Here is a 25,808-nt window from a genome sequence, read left to right as displayed (position 1 = left end):
GGTTCTGGTGTTGAACACAGAGCTCCACGTGTCGTACAGCAGATCTGAACCTGAACACAAACATCTGCTGACGCACAGAGAAAAGATTCACAAAATGATTATTTAGTCTGATTATTGTTTCCTCTCTGCTCTTCTTCAGCTCGACAGAATCAGACGGTTTCTAAAGAGCTAGAAAATATTCAGGCTGTTTTCCCACCTGATGTTCAGTCGCTTGGTTCTGGGCCTGAATTACAGAATTTGTTCTGCTGTGGTTCTTCCGCTCCGAGTCGAACCAAGCAAACAGAAACGGAGTCAGAATTCATCCATTTCTCCTGCTAGCACTAAGCTAACGCCTTTGTTTTGGCGGTATTTACCCAGAATGCTCTGCGCTGTACTCCACTTCCTGCTTTTGGAGCGGCCTTTGGTCCGCTTGGCGTTCACATGCAGTCAAACCGAACCCAGACTGAGGTTTCCAAAAACAGGAAGCGACTACAGCGCAGGGCATTCTGGGTAAATACAACCAGCTGGAGAAATGGCTAAACAAAATCCTACTACCGCGAAAATCTGACGCCTCCATTTTATTTCCATTTGGTGAAGAAGGAAGTTGTAGTTGTATTGAGTTTCCTTCAGCGCCCCCACAGGCCAGGAGGGGAACAGGTTGGTCCGACTCAGATTCTGTAATTTATCTCTCAGGTCAAACTAAAATTAAACTAAATAATATTTAACCAATCAAACTTAGCAAACACTCTAAAAACTAACTAAAACTAACAGAATTGGACAAAAACTCACAACAAAATGAAACTAAACTATAACAAACAACATTATTAATATGAAAATAAGATTTCATTTCATTTTAATGCATCCAGACGTCGTATTTATTTAAAACCAGGCCGAACATTTGGAAACATTTAAAGTTCTTTGATGTTGCTGGTTAAACTTAAACACTGCTGCGTCTCCAGCAGCTGATATTTACACTGATAAATATTTAAGGTGTTGAAGCTGGAAGAGCAGGAAGCAGATTTAAACCCTGCAGCTTCGATCTGCGTGACGCCGATCCGCCGCCGTCCTCAACTCAATTTCAGGGCTCATTTCAGCCAGCTGCTGCAAAACCGCCGGCCGGCCCGCCTCACACACACACACACACACACGCACACACACACACACCCACACACACACACAGGTTTCTCATGTCTTATTTCTGACTAAATTCCTGCCAAAAATTGGATCTACACTGTAAAAACACAAAATCCTACCAAGTATTTTGACTTTAAATAAGACAAAACAATATAAAATGACATATAAATAACTTTTCAGTAAGATAAAGGAGCTTGATTTAATAATTCCTTTATAGTGATGAAAAGGTTCCAGTTCCACTGGTAAATGATTTTATTTGTAACGTGGGAAATGTTTTGCTTGAAGTGAAATAATCCACCAGTGGAACCAGAACTTTGTCATCAATATTGAGGAATTATTGACTGAAAAGAAGCTGAAAGTTACTGGTAGTTTAGTTTTGTCTTAGATCATCAGATCTTATGATCTAAGACGTTTGCACCAGAAACTAGACAAAAATACTTTTTGCAGTGTATTTTGTAGAGCTGAAACGATTAATCGAATTAATCAATAACAGAAATCACCTAAAGAGAATAACTCTTTCTTGACTAAATTAATCCGATCGATTCCCAATCAGAGTTATGACTGATCTCTACAGACGGGACGCTGAGGGCCCGGGCGCCGCGTGTTGAGCCTCGCCGCTGTGAGGCTCTGAGGAGTCAGAGAGGAAACCTGCTGAAAGCTGCTTATGACAGGAGTCTGTTCACACTGATATGCTGCGTGTGTGTGTGTGTGTGTGTGTGTGTGTGTGTGTGTGTGTGTGTGTGTGTGTGTGTGTGTGTGTGTGTGTGTGTGTGTGTGTGTGTGTGTGTGACTTGCATGAACAATCAGAGTGGAAAAGCCTCCAGTGTAATTTCCAGTAATTCCAGGTGTTTTTCTGTCACGCTGCGCCGTTCTCTGATGTTATTACTGTGAAAGCTGCGACCTTTGACCCCATGACATCATCAGCCGCTCTGGAGGAAAACAAGGGGGAGGTTCCGCTTTTCCTCCTGCTGCGTTTTCATGACGGGTTCTTTGGGTTACAGAGCGAACATGAAGCAGCTTCACGACCGAACTGAACGAAATGATGGGATCTGAGGGGAACCTGGCGACGCGGCGCCGGGCCGACGAGGCGCCGGGCCGACGAGGCGCCGGGCCGACGAGGCGCCGGGCCGACGAGGCGCCGGGCCGACGAGACGCATTTATCAGCTTCCTCTTGTGTCTCCCAGGTTTCCAGCTCAACCATCCTGGTTCTGGTGTGACATCAACCAAACCCAAATTTAAAAGAAGAGTCGCCATCAACAATTAAACGAGTTCAGTCCCAACATGGGCCGGAAAGCCACGCAGTGAAGAAGCCAAAACTCCAGATCCTTCATTCATCGAAACATTTGGAGGAAAGAAGGAATGAAGGTAAAAGATTTATTTCCAGAGTTCTCAGTAAACATTTTTCTCTGCAGGTTTTCTTAGTTATTCTCATAAGTTTGCAGGTTTTTCTTGACTTTCACTACATGGAAACTCAGAAATCAGAAGATGTGGTTCTGAAATCTGGGATATTAAAACAGAAGCTGCAGGTTCCAGAAATGAAACCTAAAATCTGAACCATGTTCTGCTGAAAATAAACTTTCCAGAAATGATTTCCATCTCAGATCGTTCTGCTCATTTCTTAGCCTAAAGCAACAGAAACCAAACCGTTAACAGTGAACCAAACTGAAGATTTTCCCACAATGATCATTTATAAACATTAACTTAAATTTTCCATTGAAATGCTGATTATATTAGTGACTCGTTTGTAGTTTGAATATCACAAATATCCAGTCATTCCTTCATTTCTGGAGCAGCCTGTGATTTATCTCCACTAAGCAGCAGGAAACCTGAAACATTTGCATAAAAACACCAAAATAAGAGCAGAAGCGACTTTGTTTTCACTTAAAATGTCGTTTAAAAGCTTCCAGTGTTCAGACTGAGCAGCAGGCCCGGTCAATAATGGCCGTCAGCAAACCAAAACGCGCGGCGTCTCCTTCAGCCTCTTTGTCCTGAGCGATGATGGCGGCTGCTTCATACCGAGCGATCGATGCCCAAGTGACAACACACACACCCCGACGTGAACACACACTCAGCGAGGAAACACTTTCCGGGTGTAGGTGGTGAGGCACGAACCTCCAACCTCTACCCGATCGATAGCAGCACACACACACACACACACACACACACACACACACACACACACACACACACACACACACACACACACACACACACACACACACACACACTCAGTCATAATACAGATGACCTTCCATTTTCTGAGCTCGATAAAAGGCGACTTGGAGGAGAGATCCGCTCTGAGAGGAGGAGGATCAACGTCTGATTCTGGAGACGTTTTGTGCAGAGAGGAAAAATGAGGTTTAAGAAAGAATCTAACTAAACATAGAATAAATATTTCCCTCTTCTTTTTGTTTTTATACCAGAAACTAAATGAATCTTCTCCAATGTGAAGCACGGCGGTGGCAGCATTATGCTTTGCTTTGCTGCAGGAGGGACTGGTGCACTTTGAAAAATCATGCTAGATTTAAAGCTAGATAGATATTTTACTTCCAGTAGCAAGCTACCGATTTTTGGCTAATCATTTTCCATCCAGGAGAAGGCTAGCTAGCTAGCTACTTTAGCTGGCTAGTATTTTAGCTAGATGTTTTATGTTCAGCAAGGTAGGTAGCTATTTTGGCAAGCAATTTTATTTCCATGAAATAGCCAGCTAGCTAATTATTTTAGATGGCTGCTTCACACAAAGGAACTAGCAAGTTAGCTAGCCATTTTAGCTAGTTGTTTTATGCCCAGGAGTAAAACTAGTAAACTATTTTAACAAACTTTTTAACAAGCTATTTTACATCCATTAGCTAGCAAACTATTTTAGGTAGGCAGTCAAATTCTGGGAGCTAGCGAGCTAGTTATTTTACATCCAGGAGCAAGCTAGCTATATTAGCAACCTGTTTTGTGTCCAGTTGATAGAAAGTTATTTCATCCACCTATTTAAGCCCAGAAGCTACCAAGCTAGTAATTTTACGTTTTGCTCAGGTTTCAGACGGACCGATTCCTTCAGCTGAATGGCCGACGTGTCCCAGAAAAACTGATTTAAAAAAGCAGCAAAAGTCCAACTAAAACTCGAAACACCTTCAGAAATCCTTGAGATCGCTGATGGAGACCAGGATGTTGTGGGGAAATGGAGATCCCTGTAGGACGGAGCCATCTGATGACATTATCTGAATCCTAATGACTGTTTTTCTGTCTCTTCTTCATATCAAACAGGTGTTTTTGGGCTGAATCCCATTAAATCTGTCATCCGGCGCGTCGCCGGGTCGCCGTGCCACTCGCTGTGGATTGAAATGACACTCGGCAGACAGATTGTTGCCGTGTCTCGGTTTGTTTTCGTTTCTGTAGCAGGTTTTGTTTTTTTCTCGCCGTCAGAGCAGCAGCAGTCACTTACAAAGGAGCAGGAAAACACAAGCTGTGACAGAAGAACGAGGAGACGGAGAACGCGGCGCAGGAGGGAGGAGGAGAAAATGGAAATGACCAGGAAACTCAGAGGGACGGAGGAAATTAAACACGTTCAGCAGTTTTTACAGTGCAGATGGACGACTTTTATTTCAGGGAACGAATCCAAACAGCAGATTCAGACATCAGTTATTTCTGTGGAATATGTGAAGATTTGTAACATTAAACTGAATTTAAAGAAACTCAATGCTATTTATGACACAGATGGAGCTCCATATAGGACTGGATTAAATAGGGAGTCCCACAGGGAGACGAACTGGGAACCTTTTAATTAAAGGGTTAGACTCACAGGATGGATGGATGGATGGATGGATGGATGGATGGATGGATGAACAGATGGATGGATGAACAGATGGATGGATGAACAGATGGATGGATGGATGATGGATGGATGGATGGATGGATGAACAGATGAATGGATGAACAGATGAATGAATGAACAGATGAATGGATGAACAGATGAATGAACAGATGAATGAATGAACAGATGAATGAATGAACAGATGAATGGATGAACAGATGAATGGATGACTGTCCCTCCTCTCTGTCCTCTGAAGGTTTTGCTGATAATCGTCTTCATGTCTCTCCTCTGCTGATGGAGGGAGGGAGGGCCGTCATCGCCATGGTAACGCCCCCCCTTATCCTGCGGCCCGCCGGCCGTTGGTACGGCGACGGCCGGCAGGTTGATTTGTGTGGAGAAGAAAAGAGACGGGCGAAGGTAGACGACTGAAAGCATTCCTGTGTGTGTGAGATAAAAACTCTGAGTGTGAGTGGGTGTGTGTGTGGGTGTGGGTGTGGGTGTGTGGGTGTGGGTGTGTGTGTGTGTGTGATGAGTTTGCTAAGGTCAGACGCTCGCTGTGGAATACAAATCTGTCATGGCTGACACACTTCCTCCTCTCTCTCTCTGCCCTTCGCTTGACCCTCCCATCTCTTACTTTTCTCTTCCTCCGTCTCCATCCATCCGTATCTTCCTCCTCCTCCTCCTCCTCCTCCTCCTCCAGGCTCCATCTCTTATCCTCCGTCTCTTTCACTGATTTCTTCCTCAAACATCTTTTCCCCTCCATTTTTTCCTCTTCTTTCATTCTTTCTTTCAACTTTTCATTTCATCCATTTCTCCTTCCTTTATTCATCCTTTCATCATTTTATTTTCCTTTTCATCTCTTCCTGTTCATTTCTCTCCGTTTAGTCGCTCCTCTCTTTTTCCATGCATGTTTATAGTTTTCCTTTCTTTCCTTCCTGTTATTCCTTCTTTCCTTCCTCCCTCGTTCCTTCCAACCATGTTGATCCCAGTTCAGATCATCTCCAGTCTAAAACCAGTGAAACCAGTTTGCCTCTTTCTGCTAAACTGTGAGAGTAAAAACCTGAACGGTGTGAAAAGATGAAGTCAGAGGAAGACGAGTTTCTCTGATTGGATGGAGGTTTAACTCTTCATCCTCTCCAGTTTCTCCTGATGAGTTTCTATGAATCGTCTGCAGACGGCATGACCTTTGACCTCTGTCCAGACCAAATAAGATCCCTGCAGTCTGACAGAACCGTTTATAACCAACCCTGATGAACCCAGCTGAGTCAGGAGAGACGGATCAGGAAATGTCCAAAACAAAATCCAACATTTTCACTGATTTTTCTGAGGAATTTAAAATTATTCAGATAATTTACAGAATCGATTATTTTCTAGAGAAAATATTCTAAAACAGCAGTCTTTATCACAACATTAAGACTCAAAAAGTGAAATTCTACCTATAAAACATGCAGGATGTGAAGATGGAGGCTTTAAGCAGTGAAGCGTTTTGTTGCCAGCGACAGGAGAAGCGTCTCCACCTGCATCTGTTCCTGATTAATTAACGCTGCAGCCTGACGGCTTTTCGTCTCTGAAACTCAGATAAATAGAGAAAAATCCGTCGCCTCATCCTGAGTGTGTGAAGCTCCAAGGATCAGCAGCTCCGGCTTTCTCAAGGGAAACAAGGTGGTACGCTGACAGCCTCACACACACACACACACACGCACACACACACACACACACACACACACACACACACACACACACACACGGCATGATTCTTGTGGGAATCTCTGATTGGCTGCTGAGAGCATGCTGGGTTCCCGTGGCGATAGTAACCGAGCGATAACACCAGCCATCTGACCCTCTTAATGTCTGTGTGCGTCGCCATCTGCGCCGCAGCTCAGGAGGGGAAGCAACACGCTGAACATTGATTAAAGGAGAGAGAGAGAGAGAGAGAGAGAGAGGGAGAGAGAGAGAGAGAGAGAGAGAGAGAGAGAGAGAGAGAGAGAGAGGGAGGAGATAGTAGAGGTAGAGAGGGGGAGAGGATAGACGAGAGAGAGAGGGAAGAGGGAGAGAGAGGGAGAGAGAGAGCGAGAGAGAGAGAGCGGGAGTCGATCTAGCTCTAGACGCTCGTGGGTCAGGTAGAGAGGAAAGAGCACCGGGGGACTCTCGCCTTTTGGTCGTGCGAATTCCCCATGCCTTGATTGTCTCCGCTCTGTAACACCTTGCGGACCGGACGTTCTCCCCTATTTCTCTCCTGTCTTGCTCGCCGTTCCCCTAAAGTTTTCAATCCTCCAGATCTCGTCTCTGAGATCTGGAGGAAAATAAAATCCTCCAAACTCTCGTCGGTCAGGCGGACAGATTTGTGCTGACTCGGCACTTCTGCGTGAGCGGCGGGCCAGACGGCGGCATCCGCTGTCACCCAACACGGCTAACCGGGCTTTAACCCAAACGCAGCTAACGACAACAAACAGCGGCGCTGCCAAAACCCGGCGAGCCGGCTGCTGGCTCGGCTGCGACGCTAATCTGATTAGCATGGAGCTGCAGAGACGAGAAAGGATCAAACAGGAAGCTGCCTTCAAAGACCAACGAGGATCCCAGAGCGGGAAGACATGGAGACAAATATGGCTGAAATACGCCGTCTGATGTAACGCGGCGCGTTCAGATGCTCCGTCTACAGGCTGACGATCCGGCAGAGACGCTTTCTATAACTTCACCACATACTTACCTTTGTTTACTTAGTTTCCAGAACCTTCAAGGAACTTTCCATGAACTTACAAGATAATTTCCATGTACTAAGTATTTGTCCCCTGAATTACAGGTTACTGTTGTGGAGATCAGACACTTTCTAAGAACTCGCAGGTAACTTTACCCTGACATTGCAGAGGACTTCTGTTCATTTTAATGGTACTTTCCCTGAATTTACTGGGTATTTATTTGTACAAGTACATAAAAAACATCCCCAAACATTCATGTTACATCTTTAAAAGTAAACAGTTACATTCTCTGAACTTCCAAGAAACTTTCTAGAGCCTGAAAGAAACTTTCCATGACCTTATAGAGTGATTTCTAAAGATACGTCCAACGGACAACAAGGTTACTTTCTCTCAAATTGTCCTTACATTCACTTTCCCTGAGCTTACTGAGCATTTTTTGTACAAATAAAGAATTTTTTTTTTTTTTACAACATTCTCAGAGATTTATTATAGTAAAACTAATATGCTACTTTCTAAAACTTTCCTACAGATTTCCTGCATGCATATGGGAAAATGTTGATGACTTTCCTGAACTTTCTTTGGGTTTTTTGTACAAGTTCATAAAAAACATCCCTAAACATACATTATGTGCTCAGAAGTGAACAGTTACTTTCTATAAGCTTTACAGATACTTTCCAAAACCTAACAGAATAATTTTGATAGACTGAAAGTATTTCTGCCCAGATTATGGGCTGTTTTTGTGGAGGTAACGAGATACTCGCCTCCGAGCTGGAGGCTCGAACTTGAGCTTTTAAACTAAAAAGTGAATCAAGAGTTTTTCTATCTACTGGTTTAATCAATCAACGTGATGTCATCAGATGGTGACGCTGGTAATAAACAGGAAGTGAAGATGCTAACTAGCATTTCACAGTTTGGAGCCTCTGGTAAGGCAGAGACCCAGCAGTGGATGGGAACATTTACATTTCTCCGAAAGCTGCTAATTGAAATTAAGGAAGTTATTTTGAATTTTGCTGTTTTCATCAACTTTTTCTAAAGCAACACTTTAAAATGAACACAGAAACACACGGCTAACGTCTGTTTGGCTTGAATCAGGTCCTGAAACTAACCGGGAGTCACTAAACACCTTCCAGAATATTTAAAAAACTTTCCCAGAATAACTCAGAAACATCCTGGACTGAAATGTTGCCTTCAGGAACCGTCAGAATGTCAGGCATCTTTTACACGCCGAGAGAAACAAAGACTGAAAATGAGTGAAAACTTTATAAATAATGAGGAAGTGATGGTGATGGAGCTGCAGGCTGGTTGGGTCCAGGTGTGTGTGTGTGTGTGTGTGTGTGTGTGTGTGTGTGTGTGTGTTCTTGTTTTTCCCCCTGCGTGGGGACATTGGCCTGATTCTATACCTACACGTGGGGACCTATTTACCCGTGGGGACCAAATTTGAGGTCCCCACCGGCACAACCCCATTTTGTAGCATAAAATGGTGTATAAACATGCCTCGTGAAGTTTTCCAGGAAGTCCCCATGAACTTCATTTCAAGACAAAATTTGTGTGAGTGTTTAAGGCATGCGCTCATAGTGGTCACACAGAGTATTGCAGTCCCCTTTAGGCTAGGTGTTCCGGAAGTGTGCTTCACTTACTGCTCACTCTCTAGCCCCCCCTATTGGTCAGAAGGAGTTTTACAATTTAATGGCCAAATTAAACTTTAACTTTAAAAATCTAACTTTTTTAACTTAATTTCTTACAGTGTGGGATTATAGAGTATTTTTTTATGTAATTTATTTTAGTTTAATTTAAAGTGAAGTTTACCAATATTTACTTTTTTATTTAATTTATTGCACTTAGCTAAGCGCTGTGAAAACCTATTGAAACTCAAAGGCTTATTATGATTCTCCTCAGTAAATAAGCACCAATTTGGAGGCCTAAGAATATTCGAAAACTCAAACTTTGGAGACTGCCGAGGAAGATGGCAGCAGCTAAGAAAGCTCCGGAAATCGACAATTTTCTTTCACATTTATCTGGAATATACACCTCTCAATTTACCCGGATATAAATACATCTGACATGCTAAAACCTAAAGTATTTCTAAGAAGCTAGATATTAATAATTTACCGACGAAATGTCAAGCAACAACAAAGCTAACTATTTCAAAGGTGCAGTAACGAGAAGCAAGCTAGCAGCGAGGACCAGCCCCACGCCTGACAGCACTTCTGCTAACCTGTTGACAGACTTAAGCTGCACTGAAGAGAAACATACCGACCCCAACTTCATGGAAGAAATATGGAACATGAGCGCAACACTACAAATTGTTGCAGCAGATGTTGTCTCAATTAAAGAAAGAACTAAAGAGCTTAAAGACTCTGTGGAAAATATTCTAATTAGGCTGGGCGAGGTTGAACAGCGGGTGTTCCTCAACAGCACTCCCTAGAAATCTTTTTTTTAAAAATCTGTCCCCAAGCATTTTTCAATCAACAATCATGAACAGACAACAAACAAGCAGACATTACTCAGAACTAAATATTCATGTCTTTGACGTAGAAAAGTCCCTTCGTAAAGACTGAAACAGTAGCTAAACCAGAAATTAAATTAAAACTAATTTTAAAATCCCTAAAGAGAAACTACAATGTAGTATTTCACCCCATGTTCATTAGTCAAGTCAAACAGGTCATGTTTAGGCCTGCTTCGTAGGAATGATTTCCTGAAGAGTTCTGTGTTACAATATTAAGTGCAAAAGTTTTCTGCTAAACAAAATCCTTTATTTGCTCTTCGTTTTGTGTAAAGGTTATGCAGTGTTGTCCATTTTAAGTGGCTTACCCATACAAAATTTCATATGAATAAAAATCAAATTTCAAAGATGATAGATAGACTGTTACTGTTTAGTAGGCACTGTCAGTTAGGCTGAAAATGTCTCATGCCTGGTTCCCAAAAATGTATTTGGGAGCCAGGCATGACACTTGAAGTAGATTCCTGAGGTCAAACATTGTCAATGGCCTTCAACCAACACATCAAAGATGGGCTAACCCAAGTAAGATCTCGTAGTTCCTTATATATTCTTCTTGAAAGAAGAAATTATCTGTAAAAGCTAATTGAGATTTGACCAACACTCTATAAAGCACTTCATATTTATATCAATTAACAGCCTCTTGTAAATATTTCAATAACATATATGCTCAATATGATTGTACAAATTGGTATTATGTCTTTCTTAACTCCCCTCATCTTTTTCCAATGGTTTGCTCCACAAGCTCTTAAGTAGGCCATTGGTGACATTGTACCCTTTGGTCTCTCCAGGCCTGACAAGAAGATAACTGAAAGAAGGATTGGATTTGTTTGACTGACTGTTTAAGTTAGAGTTGTTAAAACAATAAACTGTAGCATTTTTGAACTTTTAATTCAAAGTGTTTGGTTGAAGACAAAGAATGGTTGAAGAAGAGGAATCAAGAATCAGCATGCTACTCAAGCAGGTTGACTGGCTCACATTTATGTATTTATTTATCCACATATAGTTTTCCTTATCTACAACAGCCCTCCACCCAGTTTCTCCACAATGGAGAAACTGGGTGGAGGCCATCTCACACACATCCTGAGATTTGATGTCCCCACCTCACCCATGCCCATCCCCCCTCAACATTCCCTCCATGGCTTGGAGGGAAACATGCTGAACTATAAAGTGTAGCATGTTTTAACTTTTAATGCAAAATGTTTGGTTGAAGATAAAGAATGGTGGGATAAGAGGAATCAGTATGCAAATTATTGTAATTTATATATTTATTAATCCACATAAAATTTCCGGATCTGCTGTAGCCCCTCCACCCACTTTCTCAGTAATGGCTGCCGTCTCACACACATCCTGAGATTTGAAGTTCCCACCTCACCCATGCCCATAACTCCTCAACATTCCCTCCATGGATTGGAGGGAAACATACTGTACTATAAAGTGCAGCATGTTTGAACTTTTAATGCAAAATGTTTGGTTGAAGATAAAGAATGGTGGGACAAGAGGAATCAAGAATCAGTATGCTACTCAAGGAGGTTGGTTGACTGGCTTACAATTCTTCAGTCTCTTTCTGCAAACCTTCCTAATTTATATATTTATTTTTCCACATCCTAATTTTCTGATTTGCTATAGCCCCTCGCCAGTCTCTCTGTAATGGCTGCCATCTCACACACATCCTGAGATTTTGCGTCCCCACCTCACCCATGCCCATCCCCCCTCAACATTCCTCCATAGCTTGCTCTCAAACTTTGCAGATTTGACTGGTGTGGAACCTACAAAATGTCCATTACAAAGAATAATTTTTTCTCCTGAAGCATTACTTTGGGAGATAATACAAGTTAAGTAATTAATTTCCTAGTTTTATAACTTAATTGATGTGCGGTAGAGTTGTGACGCCAAAGTTAAGGTGTCATTAGTTATTAACACAGGGCTGGGCCGTAAGCCTCAGCTAGCTGCTTTTTGCAACCAAGCAGGAACTCCGGCCTGTGCCGGAGTCTAAATCAAGCGCTCCTTTTTTGACTGCTGCACACCTGCACCGAAGGACGAGATTCAGACCTTCATGCTAACATCCGAGGAATGAGGAGCAAGCTAGCTAAAGAAAATGGTAAGATTATTGTTATTTTAATGGACTCCCGGTTATTATCTATTATATCACTCAGTCAGATATACTTTTAAATGTTGTTTAAACGCGTTGACCTGTAAAAACTGTTTCAAATGTGTTTCACTAGGATGGCTAGCTGACATTAGCCTAGCTACAGCTAATGAGAAGCATGCATGTTTTATTTTCAATTTATTGAGGTCCAGTCTTACAGCAAATAAATAGAAATAAAAGTGACAATTAACCAAAAAAAGGATAAGTTATTAAAATATGACTGCTCACAAAAATGACTCAAATGCAAAATAAAAAAAGCTAAGTTTGAAACATGCAAACTTAATAGAGCAGAAATCATGAAATATGCAATATTTTCAGTGGCCCTGCTTGTGTGATTGAAAAGAGTAATAACTTAAGAGTAATAACTTTTTACATGTGCTCTGAATTGAGAGACGATAGACATGAGGAGCTAAAACATGAGGTAGAAGTAAATGGATGCCTTGTGCATAAAGGTTGATTCTGCTGGGAAGGGAGCCTTCAGGCCACATTACACCAGACTACATCCTTTTTAAAATAATAAAGATAGGGATTTATGGGGTTTTTGGGGGGGTGTAGGAGTGGGGGAGGGTATATTAGGATGAATCAGGAGGTTTGAATTGGAAACTAACTTCAGCATCATAACTTTAGGTGGGGGGGGGGATCTGTTTTGGCAAAATTAATTTCAGGCCTTTGACACTGACTTATAATCATTGAATGCTTTTTTTTTTTTTCCTGGAAAATGCCAACCAGAGAAGTAGATCCAGTGATCGGAGTGACGGTGGAGTAGAGTCTACACCCAGCTGTTCCAGTTTAAAAGGTGAATTACCTCAGGGAAAGATGCATTAGCCCACAATGTTTTTCCCACATTTAAGTTGTTTTGCATTATTGTTTCCACTAAATCAATATAATGCGAGTTATAACTGCTCAGGTGAGAGAAGGGAGGTGTGACAAGAAGTCTATTAAAATTATAATTTTTTTAACATGATTTTAGTTGCCTAGAAGAAGCTACCACAATATCAGTTAATGTTTGATTTAAGAGTACCAAGTCAGGTTTTTCTTAAACAAAGAAAAGGATCAGCACATCTGTCGGTGATTTTACTTCAAATGCCAGTTGTTTCTAAATGTCCAAGGAAATAGATTTGTGTTAGGGGGGAAGCTTTGGTAGAACCCAGGTCAACTGCTTTCCTTTTTGCATTCGACCATTGTTGACTTGCTATAACTTTGATAATTTTATTTAATAACCCTTAGTCTAGTTGTTCCAATCTTGAGTATTAAATTGAAAAAGTTAGAAATTTTAAAGAATTGCTGAAATTATTGAATACTGCAGGTCGGATATTTATTTCTAATCCCAAATTTAACATTTGTAACCTAGTGATAAACCCAGAAATATTTTGAGAAGACCAAATATAGGAGATGCAGAGCCTCTGAATTGTTTTAAGGTGATATTAACTTTTTTTCTTTTTAAATTTCAGCTACAGATGAGACATTTGGGCTTGATCCAGAGCAGAGGCAAATGGTAAGTGTGCCTATGAATAAGTTCAAAGGATGTGACAGTATTTCAGTTTCATTCTAGCTCACATGTACTCTTCATACTGCATAGCTAATTTAAATATTGTTCTAAATTAAAGTCTGGAAAAGTTGCTGCCTAGTTGTCTTCACCAATGAACATGTGCATTAGTATTTACAAATCCTACAGTGGGGAAAGTTATTTTCGCTGTAGAGAAGTGGCAAAAATGTTGTTATGCAGAGAAATGCTTGAAAAAGATCATTTTGATATAAGCTTGTCGTATTGAGTTTGGGAGGAATGCTGTATCTTGACAATATGTCTCCATCCAAGTTGGCACCTTGTGTTTAACATGTCTGGATCATAGATGATGACTGAAATCAGGCCTGTTAAGAATTCTCAGATTTTCAAAATATTGTGAAAATGTTTTAATACCCCAGTGATTCACTTCTACTTATTTTAACTGATTATAAAGGCTGATGTCCTGCACAGATGTTTTCCTGTTCCACCACACTTGACTCAAATTAATGGATCATTAACAAATGTTTTATAACAAGCTATTGGAGAATGATTTGATTTGAATGAAGTGTGCTGTAGCAACCCCTAAACCCTGGGAGTTGCTGATTCTTGACTTAAAGTTTCACCTGAATGCATCATTCTCAATGTGGTCAGGTGCCAGTTCGATCTGGGGCCTGTGTCTCCAATTTGTTTAATTTCACAGATGTGGACATTTACAATGCTTGTTTTCTGTGTTTTATAGGATCAAACACGTCAAGCTCGTCGCCTGCAGAAACTTAAAGCCCATCACAATAAATGTGAGGCTCATCACAAGAAGCTCGTCACAAAGTTGCCTTTGCTTTGTTGCATAAAGGCAACAAATGAAGTGAGGGAGAACACGTCTTTTCTCCATCAGAAGGGCTTAATGGTTAGTTTTGCTTCACCTTTTTCTTGATGTACCCAGAGATGAGAACTGTTAGTAAATGTACCATTGTATGTGTGGCTTGAGCTGTTTTGACAGTATTATTGTAAAAATATCAAGAAATTCTTCTTGCAAATTTCTTAATACTTACTATAATTATGTAATCAACACAAATTCATAGCTATCTTTAATGCTGGATAAAAACGTCTTTCAATTTTTAAAAGTTTTGTGAAACAAAAATACTGTCAGTTATTACAAGATTTCAAGTGTCCAACGTCACGATGCAGACGCTGCTTATCAGAGAAGAAATACATTTGGTGGTATTTGGCTGCTTTGCAAAATCATGTAACCTGAAACTTTAGACTGTGCACAGGAGCTTTCTTTGAGGGGGACTCACCTTGTCAGTCAATTCAAATTTATTTAGTGTCTATTACAATACAAGTTGTCACTAGATGCTTCCCAGAGACCCAGACATGGACTAATCAGGACTAAACCCAAAATACTCTGAAGCATTTATTATCTTCCAGTCTATGAAATTCCAATGGCCTGTCAAGTTGAAGTATAAAATAAATGTGCATAGTTTCAGTGTCATCTAATCTAAATTTAGTAGGTTAGATTAGGTGGTAATGGATACCAAAATCCAAAAGTAATTGGCCATGGTGTCTGATTTTTAACTGTCACATTTGAACACAGCAGATTATTAGCTTTAGGTATATTTGTAACAAATCTGGGTGGATCACTTCATGGTTTGTATTAAATCTGTAAGCAAGGCATTTGCTTTATTTATCCTCTCACCCACTCTATTAAGTACTGCGCTGTCATATTATACACCATGAAATGCAGAATCTCCAGTGTAATCTGAAGGAGCCTGTGCACTTTTGGTGCTGTTAATATGTGACATCTTTGGGATTTCTAAATACCTTGATACAGTAGAAGTTAACTGTAGCTCTGTATTAAATTGTAACAGTTCATTTAGGCATGGACACATTTTAACTGTTAAACTTATAATTTTTTGGAGTCAAAACAGTCATCCGATGAGAGCGACGATACCATCATCCTTGGTCCAACACCAACTGAAGGGGACATGAGCGTGCCTGAGCTTACAAGAACTCACAGTGTGATTGTAAGTTTATTTATAAATATCATAGTTCAACCTAATGTTAAGACTCACTTAGGTTAGAAATTCTATTTTTTTGTAGTATTTAAAACCAAACTATCCAAGAACTCAGTTAGTCGCCATGTGCTGGTAAATCTGTCACTTTTTGAGGATGCTTAAAAATGTTGGAAAAACATTTGAGCTAACAAGCACCAAAAAAATTTAAAAGAAATCATACTAGTATTGGGAGTATTTCTTTTTTAATGAACTTTTTAAAACTAGTTGTACATATTTAACTTCTTCTGATTTGTTTATATGTTTGAGAAATAATCTGAAAGTAATTTCTCTCTTTTTTAAAAAAATAATTTTAGCTAAACAAACAAATGCTTTGCTACTCAGAAGCATCTCTATCAAGTTCTGACATCACTGAGGAAGAGTATGTTCCCGATTCTGAGGAATCTGAGAGTGACAGTCTAAACGACAGTGACAGTTCAGTAGACGTTAAACAGCTCAAGAAGAGGAAGAAAAGAGCCCAGAAAAATACTTCTTCTCTGGAAGTCCAACCACTCAAGAGAATGCGTGTGACCACTTCTAGTTCCTTGACTGCAAAAGATCCTGGAGAATCTTCTTCAACTGATGCAAAAGATCCTGGAGAATCTTCTTCAACTGATGCAAAAGATCCTGGAGAATCTTCTTCACTTGATGTGACAGTCATGACCTTGAAGAAGAAGGGAGATGGCAGTAGGGCTTACAATAAAAGGTACTTTTGTGCATTTTGTAGCAAACCTTACAGCAAAATGGCACGTCATCTAGAAGCAAAACACAGTGATATACCAGAAGTGGAAAGTGCACTGAAATGCCCCAAAGGTTCTAGAGAACGACGGCTGCAGTTGTCCTTGATAAGAAACAAAGGAAACCGTGCCCATAATAATAAAGTCATTAAAGAGGGAAAAGGAATGCTCATTCCCCGCCAACAATGCACTAAATCTGCAAAAGCTGGTGATTACTTGCATTGCATCAACTGCGAGGGTTACCTCAAGCGGAAATCCTTGTGGAGGCATATGCAGAGGTGTTATCTCAGTCAAAAAGTCAAAGGACTGAAGCCAGGAACATCTCGAGTCCAAGCCATTTGCAAATATGCAGAGCCAGTACCAGACAGCGTCAATGCACAGTTTTGGAAACTAATACGTGACATGCACCATGATGATGTAGCAAAAGTTGTCCAAAGTGAGAAGTGCATCTTGAAATTTGGAGAACATTTGTTCAACAAACATGGTCAAGATGTTACAAGACACGAATACATCCGACAGAAGATGCGCGAAACCGCACGAGTTGTTCTGCAAGGGAAGAAAGATGGCAAGTTGGAGACTCTCCCAGACTTCTTTGTGCCAGCTAACTTCCCTCATGTTATAGATGCAGTTAAGAAAGTGGCTGGCTTGGATGAAAGAACAAACGTCTTCAAAACGCCATCTTTAGCACTCAAGTTGGGTCACAACCTCAAGAAAGTGGCAAATGTTCTTGAATGTGAGGCTATGATCTCAGGCGATGAGAATACCATTCACAATGTGCGAATTTTCAAATAAATCTGTGAGACCAGATGGAGCGAGTGTGTCTCTTCCCATGCTCTTAGGACTTTGAATGAGGCTAAGTGGAATGCTCCTCAGCTTATTCCCTTTGCTGAAGACGTTAGGAAAATGCACCAGTATCTTGACACAAAAAGGATGGAGTGCCAGAGGAACCTAAAGGAAGAAGCTGTAAAGAAGAACTGGGCTGAACTTGCCAAGATCACGCTTTGTGAGGTGATAATATTCAACCGGAGAAGAGAGGGAGAAGTATCCAAGATGCCACTGAACGCTTTCACCTTGAGAGATACCTCTGTCACCCATCCAGATGTGGAGCTTGCTTTGTCAGAACTTGAAAAGAAGCTGTGTAAACACTTCCAGCGAATTGAGATAAAAGGCAAACGTGGCCGAAAGGTTCCCATTCTCCTAACTCCTAATATGGCATCATCAATGGAGTTGCTTGTCCAAAATCGCCACAATTGTGACGTGTTGGATGAGAATCCATACATGTTCGGGAGACCACAGACTCTCAATCACTTCAGAGGATCGGATATTATTCGTGAGATGGCTCAAAACTGTGGAGCAAAACACCCTGGAGCATTGTCCTCAACCAAACTGAGGAAGCACATGGCCACCATGTCAAAGGTACTTAACCTAAAGGACAATGAAATGGACGACCTAGCTGACTTCCTTGGCCATGACATTAGAGTTCATCGTCAGTATTATAGATTGCCTGAAGGGACATTACAGTTGGCAAAAATCAGTAAAGTGTTGCTGGCACTAGAAAGAGGACAGCTCTCCCACTTCAAAGGAAGAAATCTGGATGAAATCAGCATTGATCCACAAGGTAAATTGGTATATTTTTTTGTGAAGATTTAATTTGACCCCCTGGCATGGCACGTTTTATTTATTTTGATTTTGACTTTGTAAATAAAAAAAAAGATGACATCTATAAAAGTTTGAGTGTCAGACATTGACAACAGTAGGAAGAAGTAGCTCAGCAGGCATTTTTTATATTATATATTCTAATTCTTGTAGTTTTTTTGTTTGCTTGTTTTAATCTTTAGGAAATTCAATCATAATTTCCCATTGTAAATTGCTCACTTGAATGGCCATAGAACAAGGAAAAGCGCTAAGACTGTGCTGACAGCATATGCAATGCTTCATAGTTTAATATGATGGATATTTGTTACTTCATTTTTCAGAGAAAATGTCTGTGGACAGTGGATCAGACACTGAAGAAGAGGTTGACTCAGCTGAGAGGGATGCTGATACTTCATCTTCCAGATCACCAGATGTGGATGGCAACAAAAAAGTAGAAAATGGTGAGGAATCACAAATACATTGATTTCTGCCTTTTGTACAATCTGTTGTCAAGACAGCAGTGCACTTTTAGATTTGTGCTTAGGCATTTTAACTTACTCTCTAGTCTATTATATATAATATATTTCGATTACATAAAATAGATTTTTAGAATAATTGTCAGAAAACCACAAGGTTAAGCTGTTGCCATCTTGTTTCTCACCTGGAAGTTGGAAACCAGATTTTATGACATTAAGTTGACTGACTATATCACATCCATCACTGCCAGGGATGTGGACATGTGAAAAAGTGCTTCCCTGACACTTTAGTGAATTTGGGGATTATCGAATCCCCTGAAAAAACACCTCTTGGAATTATAAAAATGGTTTACTCGACATTAAGAAGTTTTTTCAAATAAGTGCCGTTTCCATTACAAGATCTTTTTTTTTTTTTTTTTTTTACATTTGATGGATAGATAGAGGTCATGGAAATGAGTCTGATAGTTTCATCCATAAAAGGAGAAATGTTTTAAAAAGTGTTGCTAACAGGGCCAAACTAAATGTTGACGGTAAAAATTAGATAATTACAATACCAGCAGCTTTTGATTTAGTGCTGTTAAGAAATTAGTACAAAGTTAAACTGTTAAGCTAATTATTTGAAATGCTTGTATAAAGTAAACATACTGACTGCTTACACTGTTGAATACGCTTTTACTTAATATACCTTTGTTTAGGTCAATTTGGGGTGACCAGGAGATGCACCACTGAAGTTGGACAAAGCAATGATCTGCCCTCAGCAAAAGGTAAGAATATTTATAAGCGTGAAGAAAATGAGATTGTAGATTTCTGATAAATATTGAACCTTTAGAGGCCACTGTCCTCTATCATTACTCTTTTTCATGTATGTCATTTTTGGGTTCTGTCATTTATACAAATTTTCAATGTACTCTGTAACTGATCATTTTGTCCAATATTTTGAGATTTCTTTGGTTTAACAGAGAGGTCAGATGACGAGGTACTGGCAGACATGGAAATCTCTGGCAACTCCAACACGACTAACGGTAGTTTCTCTTCCTCCTTGGAGATTATCAATGAGCAGAAGCTTTAAAAATGTTGCCAGACATCTTTCAAACTGAAGAATTTATCTGACTGCAAATTTTTATTATAAAGAAATTATAACCACCGGGTCTAATGTCTCAACTGAATGTTCCTCCTGCAAGCCAGGCTTGAGAACATGTAAACCTTTAGTTATTTTTTACACATTTAGTGTTCATTGAATATTTCACATTATCAGGTGTAAACCTATTTCCAATATTTCCTTAATTTTTTTATTAAACTAAACAAATGGGTAAATAATGAACATTTCACAGCACTGTCTGTGTGGTGTCAAAATTAGGCTTCCTCATTTTATAATCTCATGAGGATCACATGATATCTCTACATATAAAACTTTAGAATAGCTCAATTTTCATTTGACTGCATACCCTCAAGCAAAAGTTTGGTTTTACTTCTTCTCCCCCTTCTCTCTTATTGCCACCTTGAACTGTCTTCAAACAGCAAACTAACTAGACTGATCAAAGGTAGTTTGGGTGATTATTTTAATCTTTCTGTTTAACTGCACCTATAAAATATTTCCAAAACCTATAGTGCTAGGAGAACTTATCAGGCCCTGCGAGTTTTCCCAGTTTGGACTCTGTGACAAAGGGAGATTTAAGTTTTATCCATTAGAGAGCCCCGCTTATGTTGATGCTCTCTTAACGTAGGCTCACCGAGTTTCCAGCCACCATCAAATCACTCAAAATCTTCCTTTTGATGAAGTGTTTTTGAAATGGATGATATTTTAAAAATTTTGTCGTATTTTTTGAACATCCCCTTGACCTTAATTATTTATGCTTGTGAAGTGTTTTGTACAATTAATTCTCTCTTGTACCTGCTGATGCTTCTATAAAGGATGGGGAGATTTATGTGTTCTCTCACTACCAGTTGTCAGCTTCAACAGTGACAACTATTGGAGCTGACAGCTGACCCTTAAATATGAAATAATGCTTTACTACAGCTGTAGTAAAGAAATGTTTTCATGATAGCTTTATAACTTGCTCTGTCATACAGACTGAAACATTTTTTCATTGAAGAATACTTAAGTGCCCCTAATTATTTTTCAGGCCCACCACAAAAGAAGAGACTGAAGTGGAACCAAGAAGAAATCCAGGCAGTGGAGAAAACACTCATGGACTGTATTGACTCTGGAAAGGTTCCTGGGAAAGCCCAGTGTATGAAGTGCATTGAAACCTCACCAGTAGCCCTCAAGGACAGGACATGGCAAGGGATTAAATTCTATGTGAAAAATCGCATAGATGCATTAAAACGAGAGACTTTCAAAAGAAGGTAAGCGTTGACCTTTTTGTTACTGTGAAAGAAAACGGATCATTTGTTAGTGCCATTACCACGCCGATTCTGTTTGGAGTTTCTGCCGGTTTTGAAGTTTTGAGACAGCTGCAGTCAAGTTTTGTAATGCAAGTATGTATGCATACTGTATGTTCATGTTTATGGATACATATCAATGAATACATTTCATTTTAGTACATGCATGTTGGATTGTATGTATATTTTTTGCAACAAGATACTGGAAGTTATGCAATAAAATGGTTCACATAGAACCAGAAAATGTAGTCCATTATTGATGGTTGGCATTAAGCATGTTACCAGGTACTTAAAAATAACATTAAACAAAAACAAATCTGATATAACACAGTTTATTGACTTAAAAGAACTAGGATTGCTCATATTTGACAAACTGTGTTCCCAAAAATTACACAGTGCCACCTGGTGGTAGTTGGTGATGGACATGTCCCCACATGGAGCCAAAAACCTGACAGATTTTTGATTTTCTAAATTTGATTAATTTTTATGTTAAAGATTATATTTCATGTTCCAATATCCCTAAAAAAAATCCAAACCTAAAACCAAGCCTTTAGCTCATTTAGAAAGTTGGGTCCCCACGTGTAACCACCTAGTCACTCGCCAAAACAAGTCCTCACGTTTCGGGAAATACAAGTATGTGTGTGTGTGTGTGTGTGTGTGTGTGTGTGTGTGTGTGTGTGTGTGTGTGTGTGTGTGTGTGTGTGTGTGTGTGTGTGTGTCCGTCCTACCTGGCTCTCGGAGCAGCAGCTGGGCCATGGCCTGAGCGCCGCCTGCTGAGTTTTCAGCGACACACTGATAAAATCCTTCGTCTGATTTCACCAAACCCAGAATCTGCAGGTTGGTTCCGTCCTGAAACAGAAACATTTAATAAAATCTTTTTTCTGTTACTAATTTTTTGCGGCTTCAGTTTGTTTCTGCTGACGGATTAAAAAGGTTGAATCTGTTTTTTGTTCTCTCTCTTCCCAGACATTTTTAAACCTTGAAATGATTTGTATTTTTTCATCCTCGGAGCTGAAATCCCTCCACAGCTTCATGTTTCCACTAGTTAGAAATATTCTTAATAAACATAATATTCTTAATAAACCTGCAGCTGCACATTTATGGATGGTAAACATAAACGAGGTTTGTCACAGATAAAACTTTATGTTTTGTTTTTAATCAGCTTTGGTTCTTTTATCAGAATCTTTTAATTTTATTTTACAGAAATTAATTAATGAGTTTTCAATTTCATATTCATTCCTCTTTATATTCATTTTTACAGAAATACCAAAAACCTTTAATATTCTGTGGCCATTTATTTCATTTATTTATTTTTTTGGTATTTGCCTTTTTATTTTACCTCTTACAGAAACACCAACATCATGTTAGTTTGTGGGAAATTTTTATTTTATTATTTTTAGGGATTTTTAACATTTTATTTATTTTATTGCATTTTTTTTATTTTTTACAGAAATACCAAAAACCTTTAATAGTCTTTAGTGATTTTTTATTTTACTTTATTCTATTTTATGTATTTATTGTTTTATTTGGAGGCATTTATTTGTTACTTTATTCATTTCTAAACGTTTCGGTTGTCAGAGCAGCTTGGAAACCAGAATGAGACTCTTTGGGATTAATCCTGGTCACGAGGCTGCAGGTATGACTGATGAATGTTTTTATTCTGCAGTGGAACCTGGAGGGAACCTGGAGGGAACCTGGAGGGAACCAGGAGGGAACCAGAACTGGAACTCACTACGATCTGGAAGTAGTCGCTGGGAATGACCTCCTCTCCGTTCTTCATCCAGCGGACGGCCGGCAGCGGGTTCCCCGTCACGGCGCACTCCAGCTCGATGTCGGTCGCCTCGTAGGCGTAGCTGTTGGTCGGGTAGTTCAGGAACTGAGGAGGAACTGCGACAAACAGGCGGCCAATCAGAGGACAGCGTTCACCAACACAAACAAAAAAGATGGCTGCCGCGCGAGAGAAGGAGGTAAAGAAGGTTTATTTCTGCTAAATATTTTTTACATATTTGTTGAAACCAGTTCAAATTAAGCTGCTAACAACAAACAACCAATCAGAGCCAGGAGGCGGGGCTTAGCGCTGTCAATCATGCCCCATCAGCAGAGCCTGCAGACACACTGCTGCAGCTTCTGTTAAAGTTTCAAAAGTTTTTATTGAAAGAAACTGATTAGGAAAAAATAGTTTTGCCAGATTTTGTTATTTATATAAATTATTGTCATTTTCGTCCTTAAAATAATAAAATTTCCACATTAAATGATTGATCATGTGATCAGTTACTCAGTACTTGAGTTTTATCCAATGATTCAGTAAAAATATGTTACAGTAGCTGCTCTTAGTGGACAATAATGTTTTGTTGTTAGGCGGAAAAAACACGAACTAAACGTAACATCTCCGGGTTGAACAAGATTTTTCATCAGTTTGATGTAATAAAATGTGCAGCAGCAGCAGCAACAGGAGGGGGAGGGGCGAGGCGTTCAGGTGTCACTCGGATCAGTAGGTTGTAAACAGGACCGAGTCGGGTTGAGCTGTCGCCTCCAGGTTGGTGAGAGGAGATGTGAGGCGGCGGCCATTTTTAGCCCCATCAGGCTGAAAGGCCTCCAGTGGCGGTGCGAGCGTCAAAACCTTCCTGACAGCAACGGGAACGTCTCAGAGGTTCTGTCAGCGTGTCGCTTCTAAACACGGATAAACACGACCCGGAGCGCCGCGGGAAACCGGAGCAGCTCTGGAGACGATAGCTGAGCAACAAGGACTATTAATACTCAGTTAATGCTGCCAGACTCTGGGTTTAAATGCAAACATGTTACAGTTTTTAACTGCATTGTTTACTTTAAGAGGATAAAAACACTACGGTGTTAAAATCTCATTATTATGTTTATTATAATCTCTAAGGAGGAAAATAGTTTTTATTTCCTGCTGATCGACTCGCCGTTACAGGAAAACCGTTTATCCGCCGTAATCAGCGGCTATGCTAACTAGCATTAGCATTCATGCGCCTCATAGAGATGGTTGACAGCGTTAAGCCCCGCCTCCTGGCTCTGATTGGTTGTTTCTAGTCAGATCATCTGTCTCATCATGACAGAGTCAACAAATATGTAGAAATATATTTTTATTAAAGCTACATACTGCAGCTTTAAGGGTTAGCATCATCATGGATGACCTTTGACCTGCTCTGCTCAGCATCTGCATTAGATTTAAGTCCAGACTTTAGCTAGGACACTTTTAGACGTTAATTTGCCTGATTGGAGCCTCCAGCGTTGAATAAATCAACATTTTATGTTTTTAAAAGTTAAATTAATAGAAAATGATTCATTTACTTATAAATAATCTAATATTTTATAGCGCTGAGAGATTCCCTCTTTATGTTCATTTGTGCTCCAGTTATGTCAGATTTAAAGATAATAATTTATATTTTAGTGGAAAACCTAACCCTACCACCTGATTGGTCGACAGCAGATAACAATCCTGATGATGTCATTTCCATCAACATGTTTGTTCTGAGGCCAAAATAAAAATATCATAAACCTGCTGCTTCCTGCAGAAACATCTGCCAGGAATATGCTAACAGAACCAGAACCGGGACCAGAACCAGAACCAGAACCAGGTTCTGACTGAGATAAAACCGAATCATCATCTGCAGCACAAAGAGGAATAACAACGGTAAAAAGGACGAGATAACGCGCAAAACGTAAAGAATGAGCAAAACATCCTCCCTTTGTACTGCAACACACACACACACACACACACACACACACACACACACACACACACACACACACACACACACACACAGCGCCATCAGTGATGCTGCGCTAATAACTTCCACTCTGCATTCAGATGGAAATCAGCTCCATGAACATCTGCTGTGTGTGTGTGTGTGTGTGTGTGTGTGTGTGTGTGTGTGTGTGTGTGTGTGTGTGTGTGTGTGTGTGTGTGTGTGTGTGTGTGTGTGTGTGTGTGTAAGACACCAGCATTCAGTGAAGGACAATCACACACACACAGCAGACATTTCTTAAGCGTTTTTTTAAATCTGCACTTAAACCAGCGGCTGAAACTATTAGTCATTAAGTGTATGCACACACACGCACACACACACACACACACACATGCACCCCACACACACACACACACGCACACACACACAGGCCCACCCCCACACACACACACACCCCGTGCAGGGTGTGTGTGTGTCAGGGCGGTGAAAGGGTTAATGGGCTGTAACTTTGCTCTGACTCAGATGTGAAGGACTAACTCTGCTCAGAGATCCTCAGATGTAAAGAGCGCTCACTCTGATAGCATTCACTGACACCGAGCAGAAACAGCTCATGATCCACTTAGAGCAGCCCACATCCCTGCGCCGCCACCACCGTGCCTACCACAACTAAACTGGGATAAAACCTAGAAAAAAAGATAAAAGTGACATAAAATAAAGATTAAATTAATGAAAAATCAGGAAGATTCAGAAACTTCACTGCCGCAAAGCAGGATCTGAAAAACTAGAACAGAATTTTATTTAGACAAACATGCTGCTCTGCAAATGAAATTGGTTTTGAGTCTTTCACAAAAACTCTGGAAGAATTTAGAATAAAAATGGGAAAATAAAACAAGAATAAGATGAGAGTAAAATGAGGATAAAACCGGGACACATTCCAGAGAAACCAGGAAAAATCTGGATCAGAAAAATATTAAATATCAGGCAGAAATCAGGAAAAGTAAAACAAAGAAAAATATAGAGAGAAACGAGTGGAGAAAATAAAACTGGAATTAAAGC

General features: G+C 40.1%; 2 protein-coding genes and 2 long non-coding RNA genes across 4 annotated transcripts in view; 3 read left to right on the top strand and 1 right to left on the bottom strand.

Annotated features, from left to right (window-relative positions):
- The window catches only part of dcc (DCC netrin 1 receptor), a 172,424-nt gene that overhangs the window by 69,735 nt on the left and 76,881 nt on the right, over window positions 1–25,808 (bottom strand). The window contains exons 6-7 of the mRNA XM_023338673.1: window positions 22,775–22,929; window positions 21,771–21,891 (exon numbers count right to left, since the gene is read on the bottom strand). Of these exons, the coding sequence (XP_023194441.1) occupies window positions 21,771–21,891; window positions 22,775–22,929 (276 nt within the window). The remainder of the gene's footprint in view (window positions 1–21,770; window positions 21,892–22,774; window positions 22,930–25,808) is intronic.
- On the top strand, window positions 2,122–4,795 carry LOC111609524. The gene is made up of 2 exons (XR_002753166.1): window positions 2,122–2,478; window positions 4,141–4,795. It is a non-coding gene; the product is annotated as an uncharacterized LOC111609524 (long non-coding RNA).
- Window positions 13,012–15,748, top strand: LOC111609523. Its single transcript, XR_002753165.1, has 4 exons — window positions 13,012–13,056; window positions 13,712–13,755; window positions 14,504–14,668; window positions 15,681–15,748. It is a non-coding gene; the product is annotated as an uncharacterized LOC111609523 (long non-coding RNA).
- LOC111609522 lies at window positions 17,361–21,685 on the top strand. The gene is made up of 5 exons (XM_023338513.1): window positions 17,361–18,167; window positions 18,526–18,645; window positions 19,356–19,424; window positions 19,620–19,682; window positions 20,784–21,685. The coding sequence occupies exons 1-5, from the start codon at window positions 17,453–17,455 to the stop codon at window positions 21,008–21,010; spliced, it is 1,194 nt and encodes a 397-aa protein (XP_023194281.1). The 5' UTR covers window positions 17,361–17,452; the 3' UTR covers window positions 21,011–21,685.

This window comes from Xiphophorus maculatus, chromosome 8 (genome assembly GCF_002775205.1).
Source record: "Xiphophorus maculatus strain JP 163 A chromosome 8, X_maculatus-5.0-male, whole genome shotgun sequence".
Lineage (NCBI taxonomy): Eukaryota > Metazoa > Chordata > Actinopteri > Cyprinodontiformes > Poeciliidae > Xiphophorus > Xiphophorus maculatus.
This window is presented reverse-complemented; position numbering and strand designations above follow the sequence as displayed.

What these genes read in the sequence shown, in the direction of transcription:
- LOC111609522 (XM_023338513.1), top strand. Translation starts at nt 17,453, where the DNA reads ATGCACCAGTATCTTGACACAAAAAGGATGGAGTGCCAGAGGAACCTA. An exon ending in AATCAGCATTGATCCACAAG is followed by an intron (nt 18,168 to 18,525) that starts GTAAATTGGTAT and finishes TTCATTTTTCAG; the next exon opens with AGAAAATGTCTGTGGACAGT. An exon ending in CAACAAAAAAGTAGAAAATG is followed by an intron (nt 18,646 to 19,355) that starts GTGAGGAATCAC and finishes ACCTTTGTTTAG; the next exon opens with GTCAATTTGGGGTGACCAGG.